The sequence below is a fragment of the Gnatocerus cornutus genome, chromosome 9, assembly GCF_029298725.1.
Source record: "Gnatocerus cornutus isolate USDA-ARS CGAHR chromosome 9, icGnaCorn1.1, whole genome shotgun sequence".
Lineage (NCBI taxonomy): Eukaryota > Metazoa > Arthropoda > Insecta > Coleoptera > Tenebrionidae > Gnatocerus > Gnatocerus cornutus.
Window position 1 is genome coordinate 14853596 of NC_142241.1, and position 22800 is coordinate 14876395.

The following is a 22800-nucleotide window of genomic DNA, read 5'->3' on the forward strand; positions in this document are numbered from 1 at the left end:
TAAATCAATTCAATGTAATATTTTCAATCTTAGGCTAACAACGTCAAGGCTTGTAATCCAATTCTCTTCTTACTAATCTCCAGATTAACAATTTTAACCTCTAGTTTATCCCCAATCTGTGGATTCAACCCCCCGTATTTACTAACATGAACAAGTCCATTAACCCCAACTCCAACATCCACAAAACACCCAAAATGCGTCACGTTGCTCACCACCCCCGTGAGCACCGTCCCCACCCTCACATCCTCAATACTCGTCAAATTCTTCCTAAAAACCGGCTCATTGCTCATCTCGCTTCTAAAATCATGATTCAACGGCTTCCCCAACGCGTCCAAAATCAACCGCACTGTGTGCTCATCACTCAACTCTGAGAAACTCATCTGAGCCGATTTCTCCCTGACCGTGGAAGTAAATTCCTGCTCGCCCACCTCGCTCAGAGTCAACCCCAACTGTTTTATTATCGCCGCGGCGGTTTTGTACGACTCAGGATGAATGTTGGTACGATCCAACTTCGTCGCTTCTGCGGATTTGTAGAAAGTCGCGTTTTCTTGGTCGGTCAGTGGACCGACGCGAAGAAAACCGGCGCTTTGGAGGAAGACTTTCTCGCCGATTCCCGAGACTTTGAGCAGTTGCTTCCGGGAAATGAAAGCGCCGGTTTTGGTGCGGTGGTCGACGATCTGCTGGGCTCTCTTCTCGGATAAACCGGCGACGTGTCTGGAAAGACAGTTGGTAAATGATGGGGGACGTGGTCAAAAGACCTACTTTAGAAGACACTTGGAGGCTGTGTTGAGATCGACGCCTACGAAGCTCACGCATTCGGACACCACGTCGTTGAGGGCGTCTTCCAACTGTTTTTTCTTCACGTCGTGTTGGTACATTCCAATCCCCAGGTGCTTGGGTTCGATCTTCACCAGCTCGGCCAAGGGGTCCTGGATGCGACGGGCCAAAGAAACTGAAAAAAAAATCAAAAAATAGTACTAAAATTACCAAAATTACCTGCACTTATGATGTTCGGATCTAATTGAGGAAACTCCTTTTTGGCTTCGGCGCTGCAGGAGTAAATAGACGCTCCTTCCTCCCGAACAACTGTGTACTTGACGTCGAGAGGATGAAAAAACTTCGTTTGGATCAAGTTAGTGAGCCATTCTTCCGTCTGTCGGCAGGCAGTGCCGTTTCCGAGGGCAATAAGTCCGCAACTGGAAAAAAATTAGATGTGATTTCAACACGATGCTGCTCCAGCACACCAAACTTACTTGTGCTCCACCAACAGATTCTTGACCACCCCTTCGTTTTTCCCCCCGTTCTTCCCTCTGTGAAGATACAAAACAGTGCTCGCCACCAAAGTCCCCATGGGTGAAATCATCGCGAGTTTGCACCCGTTTGAAAATCCTGGATCGATTCCTAAAATAGATTTCCCTTTGACCGGAGCCGCCAGAAGAAGGTTCTTCAGATTCGTGCTAAAAACTTCGCACGACGCTCTCTCCGCTTTCTGCTTCAATTCAGAGCGAATTTCTCTTGTAACCAACGGCTTAACTAAAAGAAATTAAGTTGGCAGCACTGGGTAGCTGGGGGTCGTACCTAGTCGATTGTAGGAGTCTTCAATGGCATGGTGAATTATACTCTCTCTTGGTGGTTTGTGCTCTCCTTTGAGCATCCATTTTCGTAAACAAAGTTTTTTGAATTCATGGAAAAAGGAGTCGGGAATGACAATTTTTACTGACAAGGCTTTTAGGTTTTCGCCGCGATTTATAGCCAAGATCTAGAAAAAAATATAAAAAAAAATAACACCAGTAAGTATCTATATCAAAAAACGTATGTCTTTGATCAAGTGTATTCCCCTGACATCTGTCAATTCGGTGACGGCCAACTGGATTCTCCGATTCCTACACGTACCTGATGTGGTTTTACATACTTCACAGCCACCTCAAAATTGTAATAATTCTCAAACTTCGTTTCTTTACTTTCGCTGCTTTTGGACGTGTGTTTCTTTGTTTTAACAGTACAATTAATCCTACTTCGTCTACAATTCATTGTTTAGTACAACAAAAAAAAACAGATCTAGTTATCCTTGAGAAACAAAAGCGTGAAACTGTGGTGTTAAATCGCCGTCTCATGGATAACTAGATCAGAAAGGCGTCGATTTACAGGCTTCTTAAGGAAGACAACACTTCGGAGTCTGTGGCCATGACTGCTGCAATGATATGCACAACTCCTTTCTCCACCAAAGCAATATCAGCGAGTTCCTCCTTGTCCGCAGCAACATAATTATGTAAGTTGACGCGTTGGTTGTTCAGAAGAAGCATTGCCGGTTCCTCCAAGCCCAACTCTTTCGCCCTCTCAGCCAACGTCCGCTTACTCCCGGGCTTATACGGTGCGTACTAAAAAAACAAAACAAAAGTAATTAAACATCTTAATGTCCGCCCTACTCACAATGTGTTCCAACTCTTCGATTGTTCTGGACGACGTCACAGCACTCTGCAGCTCCTTCGTCAACACTTGAGATTTCTCCAAGTTTTTCATGACGGTGCCGATTTTCTTCTTCAACGACCCTATTTCTTCGTACGTTTCTTTAACAGCTCTTAAGTCTTCAGCTTCCATGTTGTTTGTGAGGTTTCTTCGGTACCGCGCGATGAACGGAATTGTGTTTCCTTCTTCGAGGAGGTCAATTATGTCTTTGGCGGTGGATGGGGCGATTTGGTGATGTTCTGCGAGCAACTCTTGCTCGCTCCATTGGGGTTGATAGATGTCGGTGGGGGTGGAGGCTTTGGGGCGCTTTTTGGAAGGGCCGGGGGCGCATGCGGCGGTTTTTCTTTTCTGTGAAGAAAAAAAGAAGTGGAAAATTGTTGCTGGGCTTTGAGAAACTCCTATAAGATTCTATAAAGACACTCTGAGACGCTGAGCAAGCCTTCTGATGTTCTATAAAGAAGCTGCGAAACTCTAGAAACACATCCTGAAAACTTGGAAAGACACTGAGTGGGCCCTACAAAGACATTCTAAGGTTTCAAGTTGACTTGCGGCATTGCAAATCACAGCTGCGCCTTAGCAACACTAATCAAACTGACGCTACCTTAGCAACTGCGTCAACGCACTTTGCACCACTCAGTTGTAATCGGGCTCTAAAAGATCTCAGACAGATGTTTCAATAAGAAGAAAGGTTGAAAAATGAAAAATGAAACGAAACTATTTATAAAAGAAATAACATAAGAGAATCAAAAATTATTCTTACCAAAGAGTTGGAAGTCTTTAATTTCTCCATTGTAGTCTTACCAAACACACAAAAGTTATTAAGAACGACACAGAACTTGTTTCCAATGTTGGAATTTTTGAATTTTGAGGTTAAATCACACTAGCAATGCCGGTAAAAAAGAGCACTGTCAATAAAATTGTCAGTTTGCAGAACTCACTCATAGATGGCCTATGAATAAAATCAAAATTCTCATTCCCTGACAAACTTAGAAATTTTATACGTCCTCCACTAAAGTCGTTGTCTTCAATTTCATTCCGTAGTCACGTAAAAACAGTAAAAAACTCAATAAATAATCTCTCGGCAAATTTGACGTTTGACAGCCGAGTTTGACAGTTGGCGTGTTGACAGATGCGGCGTCATAAATACTGAAACAGTTTGTGTCTCTGGTTCGTGCTCTTCTTAGTTTTTCAGTGTTAAAACGCGCTAAATTATGGCGCAGCGTTTCCCGGGCCCCGTTCCCCCCCAAGGCCCCGGGGGGGTTCCTCCGCAGCAGCGCTACCCTCCGCCCCAAAACCCAGGAATGCGCCAGTATGCCAGTCAGACTTTCCCTGTAAGTTTGACTGGGGGTAAAAACAGTTCGGTAATAAATTCATTGCAGCAACGTACTGGTTACAATACACCGCCCCCCAACATGGGTGGCAGTCCGGGGCCTTTGATGGCTCGACCCCCGCAAGCTCCGTACTCTCCGATGAGGGGAGGGCCGATGCCCCCGCAGCCTGGGGTGAAGAGGCCCACGGATAATCGCGCTGTGATGCAGCAGAAGAGGTAGTTGTTATTTTTGCTTGATTTTGGGGCTCACTGTGCTTTTCCAGCGACTACCCCCACGGCACCAGCAAGAAAAAGAAGAAACTTTCTGATAAAATCCTCCCTCAGAAGGTCCGGGATTTGGTCCCCGAGAGCCAAGCCTACATGGACCTCCTCGCTTTCGAAAGGAAACTCGATTCAACCATAATGCGAAAACGCCTCGACATCCAAGAAGCGCTAAAACGCCCCATGAAACAAAAGCGGAAACTGCGAATCTTCATTTCCAACACGTTCTACCCAGCTAAAGAAGCCTGCGCTGACGGGCCCGACGGTCCAGGCCAGGAAGGCTCAGTCGCCTCCTGGGAACTCCGCGTCGAAGGCCGCCTCCTGGACGACTCCAAAAGCGACCCCAATAAAGTCAAACGCAAGTTCTCTTCGTTCTTCAAGTCTCTGGTCATTGAACTCGACAAAGAGTTGTACGGTCCAGACAACCACCTCGTGGAGTGGCATCGCACTCTGACCACCCAAGAAACGGACGGGTTTCAGGTGAAGCGCCCCGGAGACAAGAACGTGAGATGCACGATTCTGTTGCTGTTGGACTACCAACCGCTGCAATTCAAACTCGATCCGCGGTTGGCGAGACTGTTGGGGGTGCACACGCAGACCCGGCCGGTGATCATCTCGGCGTTGTGGCAGTATATAAAAACCCACAGGTTGCAGGACGCCCACGAGCGAGAGTACATCGTCTGCGATAAGTACTTGGAGCAAATCTTTGGGTGTCCTCGCATGAAGTTCGCGGAGATTCCGCAGAGGCTGAATCCGCTGCTTCATCCCCCGGATCCGATTGTTATCAACCACGTCATCTCGGTCGAAGGGGGCGCTGAAAGCAAACAGACGGCTTGCTACGATATCGATGTGGAGGTAACGCATATTCCCCTTACACCTTTCCTTGTGATTTCGTAAAACTTCCCCTGATTTCCTTGTGATTTCGTTCAACTTTTCCTTATTTCCTTGAGATTTCGTAAAACTTCCCCTGATCTCATTATGATTTCCTCCAACCTCTGCTTATTTCTTCGTGACTTCGTCTAAATTTGCTTGATTTCCTTGTGATATCGTCTAGATTCCCCTGATTTCCTTGTGATATCGTCTAGATTCCCCTGATTTCCTTGTGATTTCGTCTAAATTCCCCTAATTTCCTTGCGATTTCGTCCATTTTCTATTTATTGTCTTGCTTTTGTCTAAATTCCCCTCATTTCTTTGTGATTTAGTCCATCTTCCCCTTATTTATTTGTGATTTCGTAAAACTTCCCCTGATGTCCGTCCTCCAACCTCTCCTTATTTCCTTGTGATTTCGTCCAACTTTCCCTTATTTCCTTGAGATTTCGTAAAACTTCCCCTGATCTCATTATGATTTCCTCCAACCTCTACTTATTTCTTCGTAACTTCGTCTGAATTTGCTTGATTTCCTTGTGATATCGTCTAGATTCCCCTGATTTCCTTGTGATTTCGTCTAAATTCCCCTAATTTCCTTGTGATTTCGTCCATTTTCTATTTATTGTCTTGCTTTTGTCTAAATTCCCCTCATTTCTTTGTGATTTAGTCCATCTTCCCCTTATTTATTTGTGATTTCGTAAAACTTCCCCTGATGTCCGTCCTCCAACCTCTCCTTATTTCCTTGTGATTTCGTCCAACTTTCCCTTATTTCCTTGAGATTTCGTAAAACTTCCCCTGATCTCATTATGATTTCCTCCAACCTCTACTTATTTCTTCGTAACTTCGTCTGAATTTGCTTGATTTCCTTGTGATATCGTCTAGATTCCCCTGATTTCCTTGTGATTTCGTCTAAATTCCCCTAATTTCCTTGCGATTTCGTCCATTTTCTACTTATTGTCTTGCTTTTGTCCAAATTCCCCTCATTTCTTTGTGATTTAGTCCATCTTCCCCTTATTTATTTGTGATTTCGTAAAACTTCCCCTGATGTCCTCCAACCTCTCCTTATTTCCTTGTGATTTCATCCAACTTCCGTTAACCCCTCGCATATTCCTCTTGAGAGGTCTTCAGATAACACTTTCATGATCTTCCAGGTTGATGATACATTGAAAACCCAAATGAACAACTTCTTGTTGAGCACAGCAAGCCAACAGGAGATTCAAGGTCTTGACGCGAAGATCCACGAAACTGTAGATACGATCAACCAGTTGAAGACCAACAGAGAGTTCTTCTTGAGCTTCGCCAAGGATCCTCAACAGTTTATTTATAAGTGGATCGTGTCCCAAACCAGAGATTTGAAGGTAAAGTCTTCAGGGAGTACCACTTTTGTTCAACTGGTGATTTTAGTGTATGACTGACGTCGTTGGCAATCCTGAAGAAGAAAGACGCTCTGATTTCTTCTACCAGCCGTGGGCTCAGGAGGCTGTGTGCAGATACTTCTACACGAAGGTGCAACAGAAGCGGGCCGAACTGGAGCAAGCGCTTGGTATTCGTAATAATTAGGGATTTTTGGATTTTAAGAACGACACTGGAGGAAATTTGTATTAGTTTATTAGAATATAATTTCCATCATTTAAATAAATAAATTGCATTATTGACTCAAGCATCCACTATGAAATATGTCGTTACACAACTACTAGACTGCGGTACCAAAAATGTTAATTGTTGGGTAATTTCCTAAACAATTATCTACAGTCAACAAAAACAATTGAAAATAAATAGTGAACAAAAATGGACAGGCAATGACTCCCAATTGTTTTGAGTGGCGGCACCTGTTTTCTGTTGTTTTTTAGTGTCCAAGTCATGGCCTGCCTATTTTAAGTAAATGCAACATTTTAATTACAAACTGTGCACTAAAAATTGAAATGATCACATGAATTCAGTTCTATCATGAAAAGGAAGAACAAAAATTGCTACAAACGTATCACAAAAACGAATTCTATGATCTTCCTACTTAGGAAGAAGATTGCGCCAGAGCAACTACTTAAACTTGCACCCGTCAAGTTAGTTCTCTGTGGTTTGCACCATAACACAAATAAAATTGTTTTAAAAAAATATATAAACGGTTAACCATTCACTACATCAAGCAATCATAGTAAACAAATTTATACAAAAAAATACAGAATTTAATGTATCAGGCTAGTGTAAAATTAACTAACTAAAATGTGCCTCTTAACCACCTAAAAGTGACTTGAAATTAGAACCCTTCAGAAAGAAACATGACAAACGACCAGATCAAGCCTGAAAGTGAGCACTTAAAACCAATCGAGTAGGCCACGACTTTTGACACTTCAGTGCGATAAAGTCATGGCCTGCCTCGTTTTTTTAAATGATTGTACAATTGAGTCATGACATCCACCGGTTATAAAGCGACAGCTGTGATAATTTAGACGACACAAATTATTTCTTAGCATTGCACTATTAACAGAACCGTTCGGATCTAAGAAATAATTTGCCAATTACACTTTTACATGTTAAAACTTTTAAGTGCACCTTATTCTAGTAACTAAGCAAGTAAGCACATAGATGTAAGATTGCTACACGAGAGCGTGTAACAAGCTCACTGATAATAAGAGTGTCGGCAATATTTTTGGTATTAAACTGTCTGAAGCACCTCTCAGCTCGACGAGAAAATCTCTGCAACAGAAGGGAGGATTAGGAGGAAAATTAGAAGATCATGGCGACGAAGAGGATTTAAAAGGAATTGAGAGTTCGCAGCTGTAGCTCTGGTTACTTACATGGGTCTTTTTCGTTTATAATGAGTGATTCGCGTTTTCGTGCAACGTCAGCCTTCGCCGCCCCCATATTAGGTCCAGTACGGATAGCACCGCCACCACTAACGACAACATGATGTTGACCAGACCGAATGGGCTTGGCGATGGTGGCCGCCGGCCCCCTCCTGGCGAGATTCTTCTGCCGCACCGCCTCTTTAATCCGATCAACTTCGTATTGGTACCTGCAACAACCCCCTTGAAGACACGCTCCCTCCTTTACAAAAACAGACCTTTTGCGGTCGCGCATCGCCCCTTCCTTCGCCTCTTTTAGGGCGGTTTCCAGCGCCTTGACGCGCTCCATGGTGGCTCGGAGTCGCTTCTCGAGTTTGGGCAGCTCGCAGCGCAAGTCCGCGTTGTCTCGCACGAGCTGCTTGTGGACTTTGGTCAACTGGTCGAGGTTGTTCTCGAGGAATGATATCTTCTGTTTCTGCGCCAGCGAGCCGCCGTCTTCTTCGTTGTCTTCGGCGGAGAGGTTCTTCTTCATGCGGGCCTGCGGGGGCGAGTTAGAGAGGGGTGGTGGTGGGTAATAAGAGGAGTGTTACCTGGAGGTCCTGGACGAAGAGTTTTCGGAGGTTGTGGAGAGTTTGGAGCTCTTTGGCGACGGTGTCTTCCAGGCCTCTGAGGTCTTTCCTTGCTTGCTCGCGTCGCTCGTTGATTGTACTGCAGAATACAGCCAGTGTCAGCATCAAGCCACACCACGCTCACGGAGTGTTTGGTTAGGTCTCGTTTTATTTTTCACGGCAACCAAAAATACTACGACTTACTCGCAAACAAAACACGGTCTACTTATTACAAATAGTCAACAAGTTTGGGGGTTGGGGTCGAATCATCCCTCAAAAATAACTGCGTTTAAAATATGCAACATCTTTTATACACTATTTTCTTATCTTATTTACAATTTTTACAATAACTCCAAGACCACTTAGATCAAAAGTTCCTCAAGACTTTTTTATTAAATGGCCTTCCATAAAATAAACGTAATACTGTGCTTGATTCACCTAAACACTGGCCACTGGCTGGCAGTGTTTGATCCAACTTGTTACTCGTGAATTTGTAAAATAAAACTCAACCAAACAGTGGCGTGATGTGACAATGCCAAAAAAAATTAAAGCTCTTAAAAAAATCACAGATAAATCCAATTTAAATGCACTAATATCACTAAATAAATCACCTGAGTCACGACTAGAATTAATTACAAATAATATGTACTTTGACCGGCGTTTCTCAATCTTTGTGGTAAAATGTTTTCTTCTTTGGCGAAAGGAGCACTGCTCGCCATAAATGGAAGTTCTTTGGAATGAGATTTACTACTTATAGAAAATCAATATTAATTAACTTGAGCGAACCATCGAAAAAACGGAACAGAGAACGAAAAAAGCCATTATACTCGAGTATAATACAACATTTTATCCAAGCCTTTGTTGGTTGCAACTAAAGCTTTAAAAGAAGTGACACCAATGACAAAATTCTAGCATTTAGAGAGCTGTTGACATGAAAATGTAACATGGCATTACTTTATATCACTAGAGAGTACAAGAAATATGTTAAATCAGGCCATAAAACTAAAATTTACGAAATTTCCAAGTCAAACTACAAAGAAAGTTTAAAAAATTGCAATACTTATGAAATTTCTTGTAATGTCTTAAAAATTTTTGCCCAACAGTCCAAGACCGCAACTGTACGAATTTTTGAAAATTTCGTGGACTGAATTCAGATTGTCAACCGATGAAAACATTTTACCTTCGCGTGTAAACTGTACAAATTTAGTCATTTTCCAAGTGTTGAAAGCCCTCCAGGTTGAGAAACGCCGACTTAGACAACCATCAGATACTGAGGACATCTATGAGTAACGAGCAAAAGTGTCAACGATATAAACAAATGCAAATGGAACGTGTGAATATGAAATATCGACATTGAACACTGATATTTTGATAATTTCGTCAGATTATTTATTGCATCTTTCGCAAACTTATTGCTTTCAGGCACTGAATTATTATTTCTGAATTCATTTTTATAAGGCATGAATTCCTCCCAAGCAGACTTGGTTCTTTTAAGATGTGAAGGATCAAGGTCTCGGTTATTGGAATTGTCGGAACATGGGAATGAGCGTTTGTAATTCAAAACTACTGACATGAGCTCCTGGAGTTTCTGCGACTTTTCTGCTTCTTCCGTCTTGACTTTCTCATATTCGGACTGAAGTTGCTGTTGCGCCAGTGTCAGTTTCTGGTTTGAACTAAAAACAAAAGAATGAGAAACAATCAAACACGTTGCCACCGCCTACTCTTTGATGTCGTTGATCAAGGCCTGCTTTTCCGCGATTTCGTCACGCAGCGCCGCCACTTGTTTCTGGTGAGCAACTCGCAATTGGTCCATTTGCTGCTCGAGGGCCACTCGCAATTCGTTCGCTTCTTTCTTCTCGCTTTCGCTCGCGCTCGAAACCTGCGAAATTAATGGAGATTGCAAATGGTCTTAGTGCGGCTCTGGAAACTAGTTACCTGTTCCGCCGCTTTTAACTTGGCGCACTCTTCCCTGAGCGCGTCCACGCTCTCCTCCAGAGTGCGTTTTTTGTTCTCCGCCTCCCTCATGGACTCCTGGAGACTCTTCATCCTCGCTTCGTGTTGTGAGATGAGCAACCGACACTCTCCCAACTCCTTCTCGTACTCAGTGACCTTCTTATTGCTGTCTTGTTCTTTATTCTCGATCTCGTGGAGTCGCTGTGTTAGATTCGTCACTTCGCTCTTCATCCTGGAGATGTACAACCGCGCCACGGTGAACTCCTCTTCGAGTTTAGCCGCGTCGTTGGAGATCTTGATCTCGGAGCCGTCGCTCCCGAGAGTCGACCCGATCTCCCCAAGCTCCTTCAACAAGTTGCTCAACATCTCCGCAATCCGCTTCTTCTGGTGGCTGTTCATATCGCGCAACTGCTGCAGCTCGGTGGTGGTGGTGTTGAGACTCGCCTGCTTCTGCATGAGTTCCTCCGATAGCGACTCCATCTCTTTGTTCTTCGCGTCGACCTCCTGCGATTTCTGGTCGTAGTTGACGGCGAGTTCCTCCAGCGCCTGGAGGACTTCCTTGACCTCCTCCTTCGCGCTCTCGTTCTCCTGCTGGATGCGGTTCATCTCCGACTGGAGAGTCTCGTAGTCGCGACGCGTCCCGGCGATCAGTTCGTCTTGTTCCAACATTTGTTCTTTGAGCTTCTCCACGTACTGGCTCACCTCGTTGATCTCCTCGTCCTTCTCGTCGAGCTGTTGGTAGAGTCGCTCGCGCTCCGCCTCCAACTTCTTTCGGTCCTCCATGTCGAGCGTCGAGCCGATCATGAGCGCCGGCGTCGCAGGAACAGGACCTGGGGGCTTCTCAATCGTGCTCTCCTCCATGCCGGAAACCGGCGTCACCGCCTCGGAAATATCATTAAGATTGATTTGTTCTTCGGCTTTGACGGTCTCCCCAGCCCGCCAGCGCTGGAGTTCGCTCTCGAGTTTCTCGACTTTGCCTTTAAGACGCGCGACTTTCTCCTTTTCCTTCTCGTAGCGGCGCTTCCACTCTTCGGCGGTGAGCTCCTCGTTCACGCAGACGACGTTCTTCACAGTCTTGGCTCTTTTACCAAAGTCCAAGGTGGATTTGGTTTCGGATTCGTTGAAACTGGCGGGGGAGCAGCAGATGACGATGGTCGTGCGGGCGTTACCACCGAGGGACTCCTGGAGGATGCGCGTTAGCTTGGAGTCGCGATATGGGATGTGGGATTTGTTCCCGTCGGCCAAGGCGCTGATGACGTTGCCGAGGGCTGATAGCGACTTGTTGATGTTCTTCGCCTCGTCGAGGACGGTACCTGGAAGGTGGTGGTGAAGACAAGAAGAATTTTAAGAGCTTGGTTACCTTCAGCGCCGGTTTTGGACACCTTCTCCGACCCGGCCAAGTCCACCAGGTACAGCTTCCCCGATAACTTCTTCTGGTTTTCTAAATTCTCCTGCTTCACGTTGATGAGGAATACTGAATGTGACCTAGACGAGTGTTCGTTCATATTTGTTACTGCAATATGCCTATTAGATTTTCCTTCTTCGATCGATTCGAAAACTTCTTCAGGGCTGGAAACGAACCGCTCCGTGGCCCCCTTGACGTAAGGAACTCGATTTTTGTCTTCGTGGACGCTTAAGTTTACTTTGGACACTGTAAAAGCGGCGTTAGAAAGGGGTGAAAACGCCCTGAAGACTTACCGTCTAGTAAATCTCTGATTTTGTCCATGTAGATTTCAAAATATGAAACTTTAATGTGGAATTCCAGGTTTTCTTCCATGGCGTAAATGTGATTGAAAATATCGTTGACTATGCGGGGGATGATACCCTGTTTTGAGGGGTCGCCTATGACACCTTCCATAGTGTGTGTTTTGCCGGACGATGTCTGGCCATAGGCGAAGATTGTGCCGTTGTAACCGGCCAACACGTCGGAGACGATGCTTTTGGCTGCCTCATTGTAGACTTTTTCTTGGGTGGCGTTGGGTTTGAAGACTTTGTCGAATAAGTAGACTTTACCCTGGGAAAAAAAACGAAAGTTGGGGTGACTCAAAAAAATATTTTTTTTTGCATTAAATTCCGTAACTTTGCGAGTTTTAATGGGAGAAAACTGAAATTTGGAGGCGTTACTACTTTCGAGACGGTTACCAACTGTGCCAAATTACAAAATTTTTGAGCAAAAAACAGAAATTTTTATTTTAGAGTCTGATCAATTTTTTTCAATTTTTGTATTAAACTCTGTAACTTTTAGAATTTTAATGGAAAAACACTGAAATTTAGAGGCGATACTACTTTCGACACGGTTACCAACTGTGCCAAAATACAAAATTTTAGAACAAGAAATAGAAATTTTAGAAATTTTCTGATCAAAATTGTTCATTTTTTTTATTAAATTCCATAACTTATCGAGTTTTAAATGGAAAAACACTAAAATTTGGAGGTGTTACTACTTTCAACACGGTTACCAACTGTGCCAAATTACAAAATTTTTGAGCAAAAAACAGGAATTTTAGAAATTTTTATTTTAGAGTCGATCAATTTTTTTCAATTTTTGTATTAAACTGTAACTTTTAGAATTTTAATGAAAAAACACTGGAATTTGGAGGCGATACTACTTTCGACACGGTTACCAACTGTGCCAAAATACAAAATTTTAGAACAAGAAATAGAAATTTCAGAAATTTTCTGATCAAAATTTTTCATTTTTTTTATTAAATTCCATAACTTATCGAGTTTTAATGGAAAAACACTAAAATTTGGAGGTGTTACTACTTTCAACACGGTTACCAACTGTGCCAAATTACAAAATTTTTGAGCAAAAAACAGGAATTTTAGAAATTTTCGTTTTAGAGTCTGATCAATTTTTTTCAATTTTTGTATTAAATTCTGTAACTTTTAGAATTTTAATGGAAAAACACTGAAATTTAGAGGCGATACTACTTTCGACACGGTTACCAACTGTGCCAAAATACAAAATTTTAGAACAAGAAATAGAAATTTTAAAAATTTTCTGATCAAAATTTTTCATTTTTTTTATTAAATTCCATAACTTATCGAGTTTTAATGGAAAAACACTAAAATTTGGAGGTGTTACTACTTTCAACACGGTTACCAACTGTGCCAAATTAAAAAAAATTTGAGCAAAAAACAGGAATTTTAGAAATTTTTATTTTAGAGTCTGATCAATTTTTTTCAATTTTTGTATTAAACTCTGTAACTTTTAGAATTTTAATGAAAAAACACTGGAATTTGGAGGCGATACTACATTCGACACGGTTACCAACTGGGCCAAAATACAAAATTTTAGAACAAGAAATAGAAATTTTAGAAATTTTCTGATCAAAATTTTTCATTTTTTTTTATGAAATTCCATAACTTATCGAGTTTTAATGGAAAAACACTAAAATTTGGAGGTGTTACTACTTTCAACACGGTTACCAACTGTGCCAAATTACAAAATTTTTGAGCAAAAAACAGGAATTTTAGAAATTTTTATTTTAGAGTCGGATCAATTTTTTTCAATTTTTGTATTAAACTCTGTAACTTTTAGAATTTTAATGAAAAAACACTGGAATTTGGAGGCGATACTACTTTCGACACACGGTTACCAACTGTGCCAAAATACAAAATTTTAGAACAAGAAATAGAAATTTTAGAAATTTTCTGATCAAAATTTTTCATTTTTTTTATGAAATTACATAACTTATCGAGTTTTAATGGAAAAACACTAAAATTTGGAGGTGTTACTACTTTCAACAAGGTTACCAACTGTGCCAAATTACAAAATTTTTGAGCAAAAAACAGGAATTTTAGAAATTTTTATTTTAGAGTCGATCAATTTTTTTCAATTTTTGTATTAAACTGTAACTTTTAGAATTTTAATGGAAAAACACTGAAATTTAGAGGCGATACTACTTTCGACACGGTTACCAACTATGCCAAAATACAAAATTTTAGAACAAGAAATAGAAATTTCAGAAATTTTCTGATCAAAATTTTTCATTTTTTTTATTAAATTCTGTAACTTTTCGAGTTTTAATGGAAAAACACTGAAATTTGGAGGCGTTACTACTTTCAACACGGTTACCAACTCCGCCAAATTGCAAAATGTTTGGGCAAAAAACAGAAATTTTAGAAATTTTGATGTTTCACCTGTATCCATTTATGACCAAAAATTTTGAAATTTCTAAAATTACTTCATAATCAAATTCCTTTTTTTGAGCCACAACGAAATTGAGGTAGGTTGCTGCCTACAATTTCCATTTTTAACAAACAGATATAATCCGCCATAAATCCCTCCAACTCACGCATAAAAATAACTGCCTCCATTTATTTGCTCTTCTTGATTCATCTGAATAAAGAAAACACCATAAAGTTTTAGTGTGTGATTATGGTCTCGAAATGTGTTTATTTTCCTGCGACTTTGGTAAATTCCCGAATCCTGCCGCGTCCTCATTCCAGAATAATAGAACAGGGATAGAACCAAAATACAAACGACGCTCGGTCAAGGGCGCGGCATGGTTATTGATTGAAAGGGATGCGGAGGAGAGCCGGGAGAAAAATGTCAACACTAAGAAGAAGAGAAATGTTTGATGTGTGCAATGACGAAGTAGAGTAAATACATGTGACCTGAGATGGAAATTAATTACAAGACAATGAAATACGAGGGGCATAAATGTCACTTTCTCACAGGAAGTGGGTCAAACACTTTGGAATTGTTTTTACAGATTCTACTTAGAAGGGAAATTTTTTTGAGTGTGTGTCTTAAAATAGAATGATTTTCTGTTTACTCATCGGAGGCAATGCAGGAATAGACTTTGCTGGAGTTTTTTTTTTCAATTAAACTGGCCAAAAACTTGTAGTAAATTTGAACAATTAAAAACAGGAATTAGCAACAGATTCAGTGATTTTCTCCAATAAAACATTAATTTCCCCGGAAAAAAAACCTACAATTATTAATGTAAGTGTCCAGTCATGCTTTCCCATGCGAAAAAAGTTTCCTAATTATCAAGTTCAACGTACGACAGGTGTATTGATTATTTAAAGGCGATTTGAAATAGCTGTAGGAACCGAACACGCGATAAACAACAGAGTTCAAATAAAAACGTTCGAACGTATGTCGTAGGTCACTTCAAACTCAAATTTGGTCCAATTTTTGTGAACACCCGATACATGATTTTTTTTTTAATTCTCCATTGGTCTCAGTGACTACATTTCTTATACACCTCAAGGAAAGTTAACAATAACTGTGAAATTAATCACTCCAACGAATTTGCGCTTTCTTAGTTTTATGCAGTGGCTTTCTCAGAGTAACTAAATTAGTTGGAACTAAAGAAATAATTACAAAAATATAGGTAAACACTAATCTAGAAAGCAACATCTGTGATGGAATGAGTCATGCGAAAGGAGTGAGGCATGCGTGCATGAAGTAATTTCAATAAATTATGCAATTTTTTACTAGGAATCGGAAGAGTTTGAATTTGGAACGTATTTTTAATCAACGAAAAATAAGGCAAAATGTGGGTACAAACGCGGTCAATACAAAACTATCATTATAACCGTGTTAAAAATAAAACATATTTGCATATCACGTGCGGTTACAGTGCAACTAGATCGATGGCAAAAATAATTTGAGCTTGGATAAAAACTTGTATTTAATTTGTACGGTTGGGGTTAAAATACGACTTAACATCGAAAAATACAATAGGCCATGACTTTTCAATTTTTTTATTAAATTCCATAACTCTTCGAGTTTTAATGGAAAAACACTGAAATTTAGAGGCGTTACTACTTTCGCCACGGTTACTAACTCCGCCAAATTGCAAAACGTTAACGCAAAAACCAGAAATTTTAGAAAAAAATGTGTTTCACCTGCATCCATTTATGACCAAAAATTTTGAAATTTCTGACAAAAAATGAGCCAAAATAAAAGATATTTGATTATCACGTGGTACAGTGCAACTAGATCGATGGCAAAAAATAATTCGAGCTTGGATAAAAACTTGTATTGGTTAATTTCTACGGTTGGGGTTAAAATACAACTTAACATCCGAAAATCCAGTAGGCCATGACTTTTAACGAGATTCTGGTAACACTGACTGTCAATGCGACATTTAAACAAGTTTGAGGTGTATTTTATATACAAAATGACGTCATCAACTGTTTTTCAGTGTTACCAAGTTATGAAACAAAGTCTTACTCAGTAACACGTAATTCCTGCCTGCTTAATTTCTTGTTGAATAACAGAAAAAAAAACAAGTGATCTCGTCATCAAAGGCGGCGCTATCGTAGAGCCCCTTCAATGAAGTTCTACTGTATCTATACCTTCCATGGCCGGTATGATTCATTATATTAATTCCATTTATGATAACGAAATAAAACAAGTGCAAGCATCGTAAAACTAATTAAAAATGAAGTGCTGGCAGGAATACCAACAGAAATTCGTCTCGTTACTCGTTTGCAAGTGCATACTTTTGTAGGTACTGCGGATTAGGCAAAAAGCCCACTCGATCTAACACTGGTGGAAATCGATTAACTATGACGGTTCAACAATAAAAACAACTAAAAGTGATGCCCTAAATCTCAGTAGGCTTCATCTTTGACGTTTGGAGCGACTTGATTATCAAAAGTGTTGTCATCAGCAACCAATGAGACGCGTTTTTCGCGATAACAATAGCCAAGGGAAGAAAACGGGAATTTCGGGAAAATAGAGCACGTCCTTGCAGGTAGAAACAGGAGTCGGTGGAGCGCGACCGACACGAAGTGACGTAAGTGGACAATCGCATCATTTTCCCGAAATACCCCAAAATGCGTCTCAAACTTACCGCTATCGATATACAATTATCCTCGCCTCCTGCAGGAAATTTCACAATAAATTTCGACCCAGCCTTCTCCTCTGAATCATTGAGGGGTCGAAACCTACACACGACTTTAATACTGTCTTCTGCTGGTATTTCACGTTCGCCAGACATTTTAAAGCACTTATTTCATTCACAGCACAATAATAAATTAATAACAAACTAATTAAAACTATAAATGATACATTTGTATAAAAAAGTTGCGGTTTCTTTCCGATACTGACGACTCCTACATCGAACCGACAGCCATCTTGACAATGAATAAAGAAATCAAAGAAATCAAGACTGCATTGACGGACCGCTGCCGCCATCTGTGAAAAGTTGCGAGTACCACTGTGACACGGTGGAGCTAAAGGCGCCTTCACACGTTTCCTAAAGGGGATCGTAGAAAAATAAAGTTAAAAAAAACTTATTATTGTTAAAATAACGTGTTATCTTATCTCGGTACGAATTTAGCGAGAAACATAAATGAATATGCGTATTGTCGCCACTTTTGCAATGTTAATCTCGATGATAACAGCATAAAAGTGTCCACAAATTCCAATTTCCGTAAACATTTTATTCAATATTCAATATATTATAATAATACAAAATAAAACATCTCTCGAAACTTCATTCTTGTCTGTTTTGTATGTTTTGTACCCCTGGAATGTAAAATTGTTACAAAGTCTACTTATAATACTAAAGATCGCCCTTAATGCTTCTTCTTCTTGCCCGTTTTTGGCTTACCCGGATATGCGAATATCAGACTCAACTGCGTGAACGAGAGTAGAAATCCCACGACATTTTGCACCTAAAATATTGTCACTGTTAGTTTTTATCTTGACCACTCGATACGTCACAGTAAAATATCGGGTGTTCACTTACTATCATAAAGTCGTTCTTCAAAACAAGAGCATACAAGAACCACATGAACGTCACTATCGTCGCCATGAATGTCAAAACGAACGGAATTTGCGACGCGTCCTTCTTCGCGATGATCTCTTTTACGTCCAGAAGGGGGCTGCCTAGTAGTGCTAACATTAGTATTGTCACGATGAGACCATATCGGAATTCGATTAAAGACGGATCTTCCCACTCGCAATAGCCCCACAAGATGGCGACGAGCGCCATGCTTATTGAGAGTTGTTTGACTACTTCGTTCCACTTATCGGTTGAGTAAAAATAGTAAAATATAGTGTAGAGAGCGTTCAGACCTATGGCGGCTAAGTTCACTTGAAGCATAACGGGGTCGTCGAGCATAAGCCCGTATTTCAGCATGGCAAGGCCCCTGGAATAGACGATTTTTATGTTGCGTACAAGGTTTTTTCTACAATCTCAATTCGCACGTTTTTGGAGTAGGCACAATGACCCACTGTTAGTAGTTCAAAAAGACACTTACATCATAATTCCTCCAGCGAACGGCACTGAACTGACATTTTTGGTATTCCCTTGTTTCCTAATGTCCAGACACATGAACACTCCTGAGAAGAACTGGGCTATGGTTAAATATCCAGCCACTGTTCCTATGACATCTTTGTAGGGGGCTAAGGTGCTTGACACGAAGTCCATTTTGAACTACCAATTGTGAAGTCTGAAACAAAACATTTGCTGACAACTGCATAAGTTTTATGGTTTATATCAGGTAATGATGACTCGCAGGAATTAATTATGATTACACAATATTAATGGGACTTACTTTGGTGTTTTACCCCAATTCTGCCTTTCTAAGTAATGACAGTAATGACTGATGATGACAATGACTGAAGCGAAGTCGGCAGCTTTCTATCAAACTATCAACGTTTCATTTTTAATTCACCAGTGAAGGTCAAACTTATAAAGAGAATTACAGCTCCCCTTTAATAACAGCAATCAAATATTACTATTAATGAATGTGTAAATAAACCTTTATGAAAATAATGATGACTTCACACTTACAAAAATCGAGAGGATCACCGATTACAGCCAACTTTGCGATTATTCTTGTTTATCTGTTTTGTTCAGGTCACAGTAAAGATAAGGTTAGGTTTATCTTTTTTATAGGGTTTTAGATTATAGTCGTTCTGCGTTTGACAGTCATTTTTGTTTACTTTGAATTGTGGTCAAATAAAAGAATAAAAACTAAAATCGAAATTGGATATTTTAAAATCGGCTCTGGGGACGTGACAGCGGTTCTCAAAAGCTGGGGGCAAAATACCTAAAAAAAAATTTATTTATTTAAAAACAATCTCCAATGAATTTATTGTCTGGTACAACTATGATTAATGGAATTTTGGGCTAAATTTCCGTGATTGCAAGTACAATACGCAATTATGGGAACACTTTATGTCAAACGAGTTTTATGCACATCTAAAAGAACATAAAATTAGAAGAAATGTTATTGTTTTTTTTATTAAAGTTGTAACATGAAGACGTAGGTCATATCAGTTAAAATTCAGCAAGAAAACTGATGAAATTTTCCTCATCCCTATTTTAATAAAGTTAGCGTTGCTTTTTCTATAGTTGTTTGTTTTTAAAGTTTAGGAAATATTTTTTTTATTTAATTGTGTCAATCGAGAGGAACAAAATAAGCTTAACAATGACATTAATAAAACAAATGAAAAAATGACATTTTCTTTGGCGAGTCGAAATTACACACCTTCGTAATTAGTATTATAGTAGGTACTTCTAATGACCTATGACCTATTCACCTGTGCTAGTAGGTAACATAAAATATTGCCCGTTAATTTTGGGCGTGACTGTACGTTCTATATGATTACATAACCTCAATCCACCAATTGACGTAACGCAGAACACATGATTTGTGTCAAATACTATTTATTTTCGTCTGTCATCTGTCAGTGTTGAAATTTTCCCGGAGTTTTTAATTCAATGTTTTTCCGTTTCATTTGAATCCTGCGTTATAATTGAATTGTTTCTGGCGTCCACGAACTATATTATGACACTTTTGCGTTAAAACGTCAAAGTGTCATTGAGAAAATTAACGATACAAGTGAGCCCCAGTTTGCTACAAAAACAGATCGAGTCATCATTGGATTTTAACACGTACGTCGTTTCTTAATAGTGTCAGTTGTGTCAATGAAAAGCCGTAAATTTGTTTGTAATTATTCCGTTTTAGACGATTTAGATTCGTCACTTCTTCGTTGTTGCAAGTTTTTTATTATAATCCATAATTTAGAGACTAGTTGAATCAGTAACCATTAAGAAACGACATACGTTCGACTCATCTCTTCCCACGTGATTTTTAAGTCATGGAGCGACTACCTGTGGAACTCCTCGAGAAAATCTTAAGTTTCCAAGTGGTGACCATCCAAGACGTCGTCAACTTCTCAGCCACCTCCAAACACTTCCGAGGTGCCGTTCTGTGCAGTTCCTTAATTTGGAAACAAAAATTCTATGATAAGTACGCAGACAACTCCGTGACTCTCAATTGACTTTGCAATTTCAGTTGGCCCCAGTTCGTGAAGTTCTTTGAGAAATGTCACAACTTCTTAGAGGAGATTCAGTACATCTATGACTTGAAAAAACGGACTTTTGGTGTGCTAGAAACGATGCCGGCACGTTTTTACAAGTGCTACCAACTGTCAGACGTCGACTTTCAAGAGTGGGAAACCATAACGTCGGAAAAACCCCAAACTTACCACTATCTCCTTCAGACATTAGCAGGAATTGTTTCTTGTAATGAGCAAATCAAAAGCATCGAAGCCGTCCCGCTCAAGTAAGGCCCACTCCATTACCACACTTGTTGTGTAATAGTTGCGCTATAAGTGCTGTACATAATCCTTTGTTTTTTATTACAGCACTCCAGGTAATAAAACCTTGCAATACTACGCCAGCAAAGTCTTGCGATTTGTGAAACAACACCACTTGGCAGCGGTCTGGCAAGACTACTTGCGACTCCCCCCAAAGAGACAGACTCTGGAAAAAGGGGCGACTTTAGTAGCCCAGTGGTGTCAAACAGATCTTGATATAACCGAAGAAAGCATTCAGGCTCAACACGATTTCATCGCGTCACTCGTTAAACAAAACCTGGCCAATATCCATGAGAGTCATCGACTTCTGAAGGCGCCCCAGGCCGACTTAGAGCGATGGAGGGTGGAGAATTTGGACAGGAACCAATGGAGTGTTGTCGAGTGTCGCCAACTCATCGCGGCGATGAGGGAAGTTATGTATGCCGAGCTGGGATTTCACGGGAACACGGAGAATTACTACATGCCGGAGAATTCGTTGATTAATAAGGTAAGGGGCTCGAATTTCAACAATCCGGCCCTGTGTCTACACTCGCTGAACCGTTAATAATAAGAAATGAAAAGTGTAGACAGCCATGGAAACAAACGAAATTGACATATAAGCTTCGGGTGTGATACAGTGAAACCTCGACAATATTTTTTTTGGCGTTTTCAGGTCCTGGAGCAGCGAACGGGCCTCCCGATAATCCTGGCCGTGATCTACGAAAGCGTAGGTCGTCGCTTGGGTCTTCTCTTCGAGCCCATCAACTTCCCCGCCCACTTCTTGTTGCGCTTCATTGTCGAAGAGCACACGAAGCCGGTTGTCTACTATATAGACACTTTTAACAGCGGTGACGTCATGCCAAAGACTGCTTGTCCTTACAGCGCTTCGGTGTCCAGAGAAGTTTTGTTTCCTGTGGCGACTTCGATCCAAGTTGTCGAACGCATTGTCAATAACCTTGAGGTGTCAACGAGGCAGCACATTGAACCAAATGGAAGAGTCACTTTCTTAAGAGCAGTGCTGGAGTTGCTCATTCTGGTGAGCCCCCAGGATCTGTCGGCGGTGGTCAGTTTGGCGAATCTCTACACTTTGCATAAGATCGACACGAGGAGTTTGGAGAATTATTTGGCTTCGCAGGTAACTTCTGGTTTCTTTGTTCCATCTTTATTCTTCTGAATCCCTTAAATTCCACAATTTCCAGGTATTCAACGCGCCAGACCACGTCGCTAGGAACCTCACCATGATCCAGAGCCTCTCCAACTACAACAGCGACCGACTCCTCGACCTTGAGAAACAACCCCCAGCAGTCCCACGTCCTGAAGAATTGAAATACGCCGTTGGTATGATCATGACCGACATTACCAACAACGACATATGCGTCATCTACGGATGGAATTCCAACGGGTCTGTCGTTCACCCAAATCCCGGAAAGTACCAAACAGCATGTAGGCGCAAGGAACCGTTTTATAACGTCCTGGTCGAAGATGGCACTCAGCGGTACCTTCCACAAGGTACTGTAGCCCTTTTATGGCTTAATAGGGGCCCTAACTCCACAAAGGGACGAAACAAAGGAACACAATTACGTCATAAACACGGCGACTTGACGGCGCGCAATATTTCATTCTTTTGTTTTAGATATGTTGGTTCCGGGTTCGGATATCGGGTGTTTGGACGCCAACAAGGACATCGGGCGCCACTTTTCGCACTTTTTTGGGAACCATTTCGTGCCGAACGCGGAGAAGGAGAAGGAGTACCCGTTCGATAAGCGAGTCCGACAGAAGTTCTATCACGAGATGCAGTTGAGTCTGTACAAGCCGTGAGGTGGCTGTGTCTGAAATTTCTTCACAAATGTACAATTTTGTCAGTTTTTGTTTCAAGCAATCGTTAAAATAATTTTATAGGTAAAACCGTCTATTATTGCAATCCCATATAAAGTCAGAATAGAATCCCCCATAGACCTTTAAAATGAGGAT

The 22800-nt window shown here is 40.9% G+C and overlaps 5 protein-coding genes across 9 annotated transcripts; 2 read left to right on the forward strand and 3 right to left on the reverse strand.

The window, feature by feature from the left end:
- Positions 1-26: 26 nt before the first annotated feature.
- LOC148169118 (S1 RNA-binding domain-containing protein 1) lies at positions 27-3367 on the reverse strand. The gene is made up of 9 exons (XM_088046630.1): positions 3227-3367; positions 2431-2814; positions 2146-2378; positions 1894-2020; positions 1579-1759; positions 1254-1533; positions 997-1196; positions 763-952; positions 27-714 (listed from the first exon to the last, which is right to left on the reverse strand). The coding sequence occupies exons 1-9, from the start codon at positions 3254-3256 to the stop codon at positions 30-32; spliced, it is 2310 nt and encodes a 769-aa protein (XP_087902756.1). The 5' UTR covers positions 3257-3367; the 3' UTR covers positions 27-29.
- Positions 3368-3550: 183 nt separating this feature from the next.
- On the forward strand, positions 3551-6584 carry Bap60 (Brahma-associated protein 60). The gene is made up of 5 exons (XM_088046631.1): positions 3551-3797; positions 3846-4012; positions 4060-4912; positions 6076-6282; positions 6329-6584. Exons 1-5 carry the CDS (start codon positions 3678-3680, stop codon positions 6482-6484), a joined length of 1503 nt encoding a protein of 500 aa, XP_087902757.1. The 5' UTR covers positions 3551-3677; the 3' UTR covers positions 6485-6584.
- Positions 6516-17330, reverse strand: Khc (kinesin heavy chain). Its single transcript, XM_088046629.1, has 10 exons — positions 17087-17330; positions 11967-12282; positions 11629-11919; positions 10251-11581; positions 10037-10194; positions 9887-9988; positions 8298-8415; positions 7986-8245; positions 7720-7937; positions 6516-7618 (listed from the first exon to the last, which is right to left on the reverse strand). Coding segments are annotated over exons 1-10 (2943 nt in total). The 5' UTR covers positions 17234-17330; the 3' UTR covers positions 6516-7616.
- A 327-nt stretch (positions 17331-17657) lies between these two features.
- Positions 17658-19825, reverse strand: LOC148169121 (sugar transporter SWEET1). Of its 2 annotated transcripts, XM_088045506.1 has the most exons (6): positions 19737-19825; positions 19037-19295; positions 18798-18955; positions 18501-18692; positions 17987-18389; positions 17658-17912 (listed from the first exon to the last, which is right to left on the reverse strand). In XM_088045506.1, the coding sequence occupies exons 4-6, from the start codon at positions 18668-18670 to the stop codon at positions 17814-17816; spliced, it is 672 nt and encodes a 223-aa protein (XP_087901632.1). In that variant the 5' UTR covers positions 18671-18692; positions 18798-18955; positions 19037-19295; positions 19737-19825; the 3' UTR covers positions 17658-17813. The 2 variants fall into 2 exon arrangements, with proteins under 2 accessions (XP_087901632.1, XP_087901633.1); XM_088045507.1 differs by lacking the exon at positions 18798-18955.
- A 62-nt stretch (positions 19826-19887) lies between these two features.
- Positions 19888-22734, forward strand: LOC148169122 (F-box only protein 21-like). Of its 4 annotated transcripts, none has more exons than XM_088045502.1 (7): positions 19888-20143; positions 20277-20501; positions 20547-20816; positions 20899-21337; positions 21503-21964; positions 22029-22338; positions 22463-22734. In XM_088045502.1, exons 2-7 carry the CDS (start codon positions 20350-20352, stop codon positions 22645-22647), a joined length of 1818 nt encoding a protein of 605 aa, XP_087901628.1. In that variant the 5' UTR covers positions 19888-20143; positions 20277-20349; the 3' UTR covers positions 22648-22734. The 4 variants fall into 4 exon arrangements, with proteins under 4 accessions (XP_087901628.1, XP_087901629.1, XP_087901630.1 ...); XM_088045503.1 differs by having other exon boundaries at positions 20348-20501; XM_088045504.1 differs by having other exon boundaries at positions 19888-20090; positions 20348-20501.
- Positions 22735-22800: the final 66 nt, after the last annotated feature.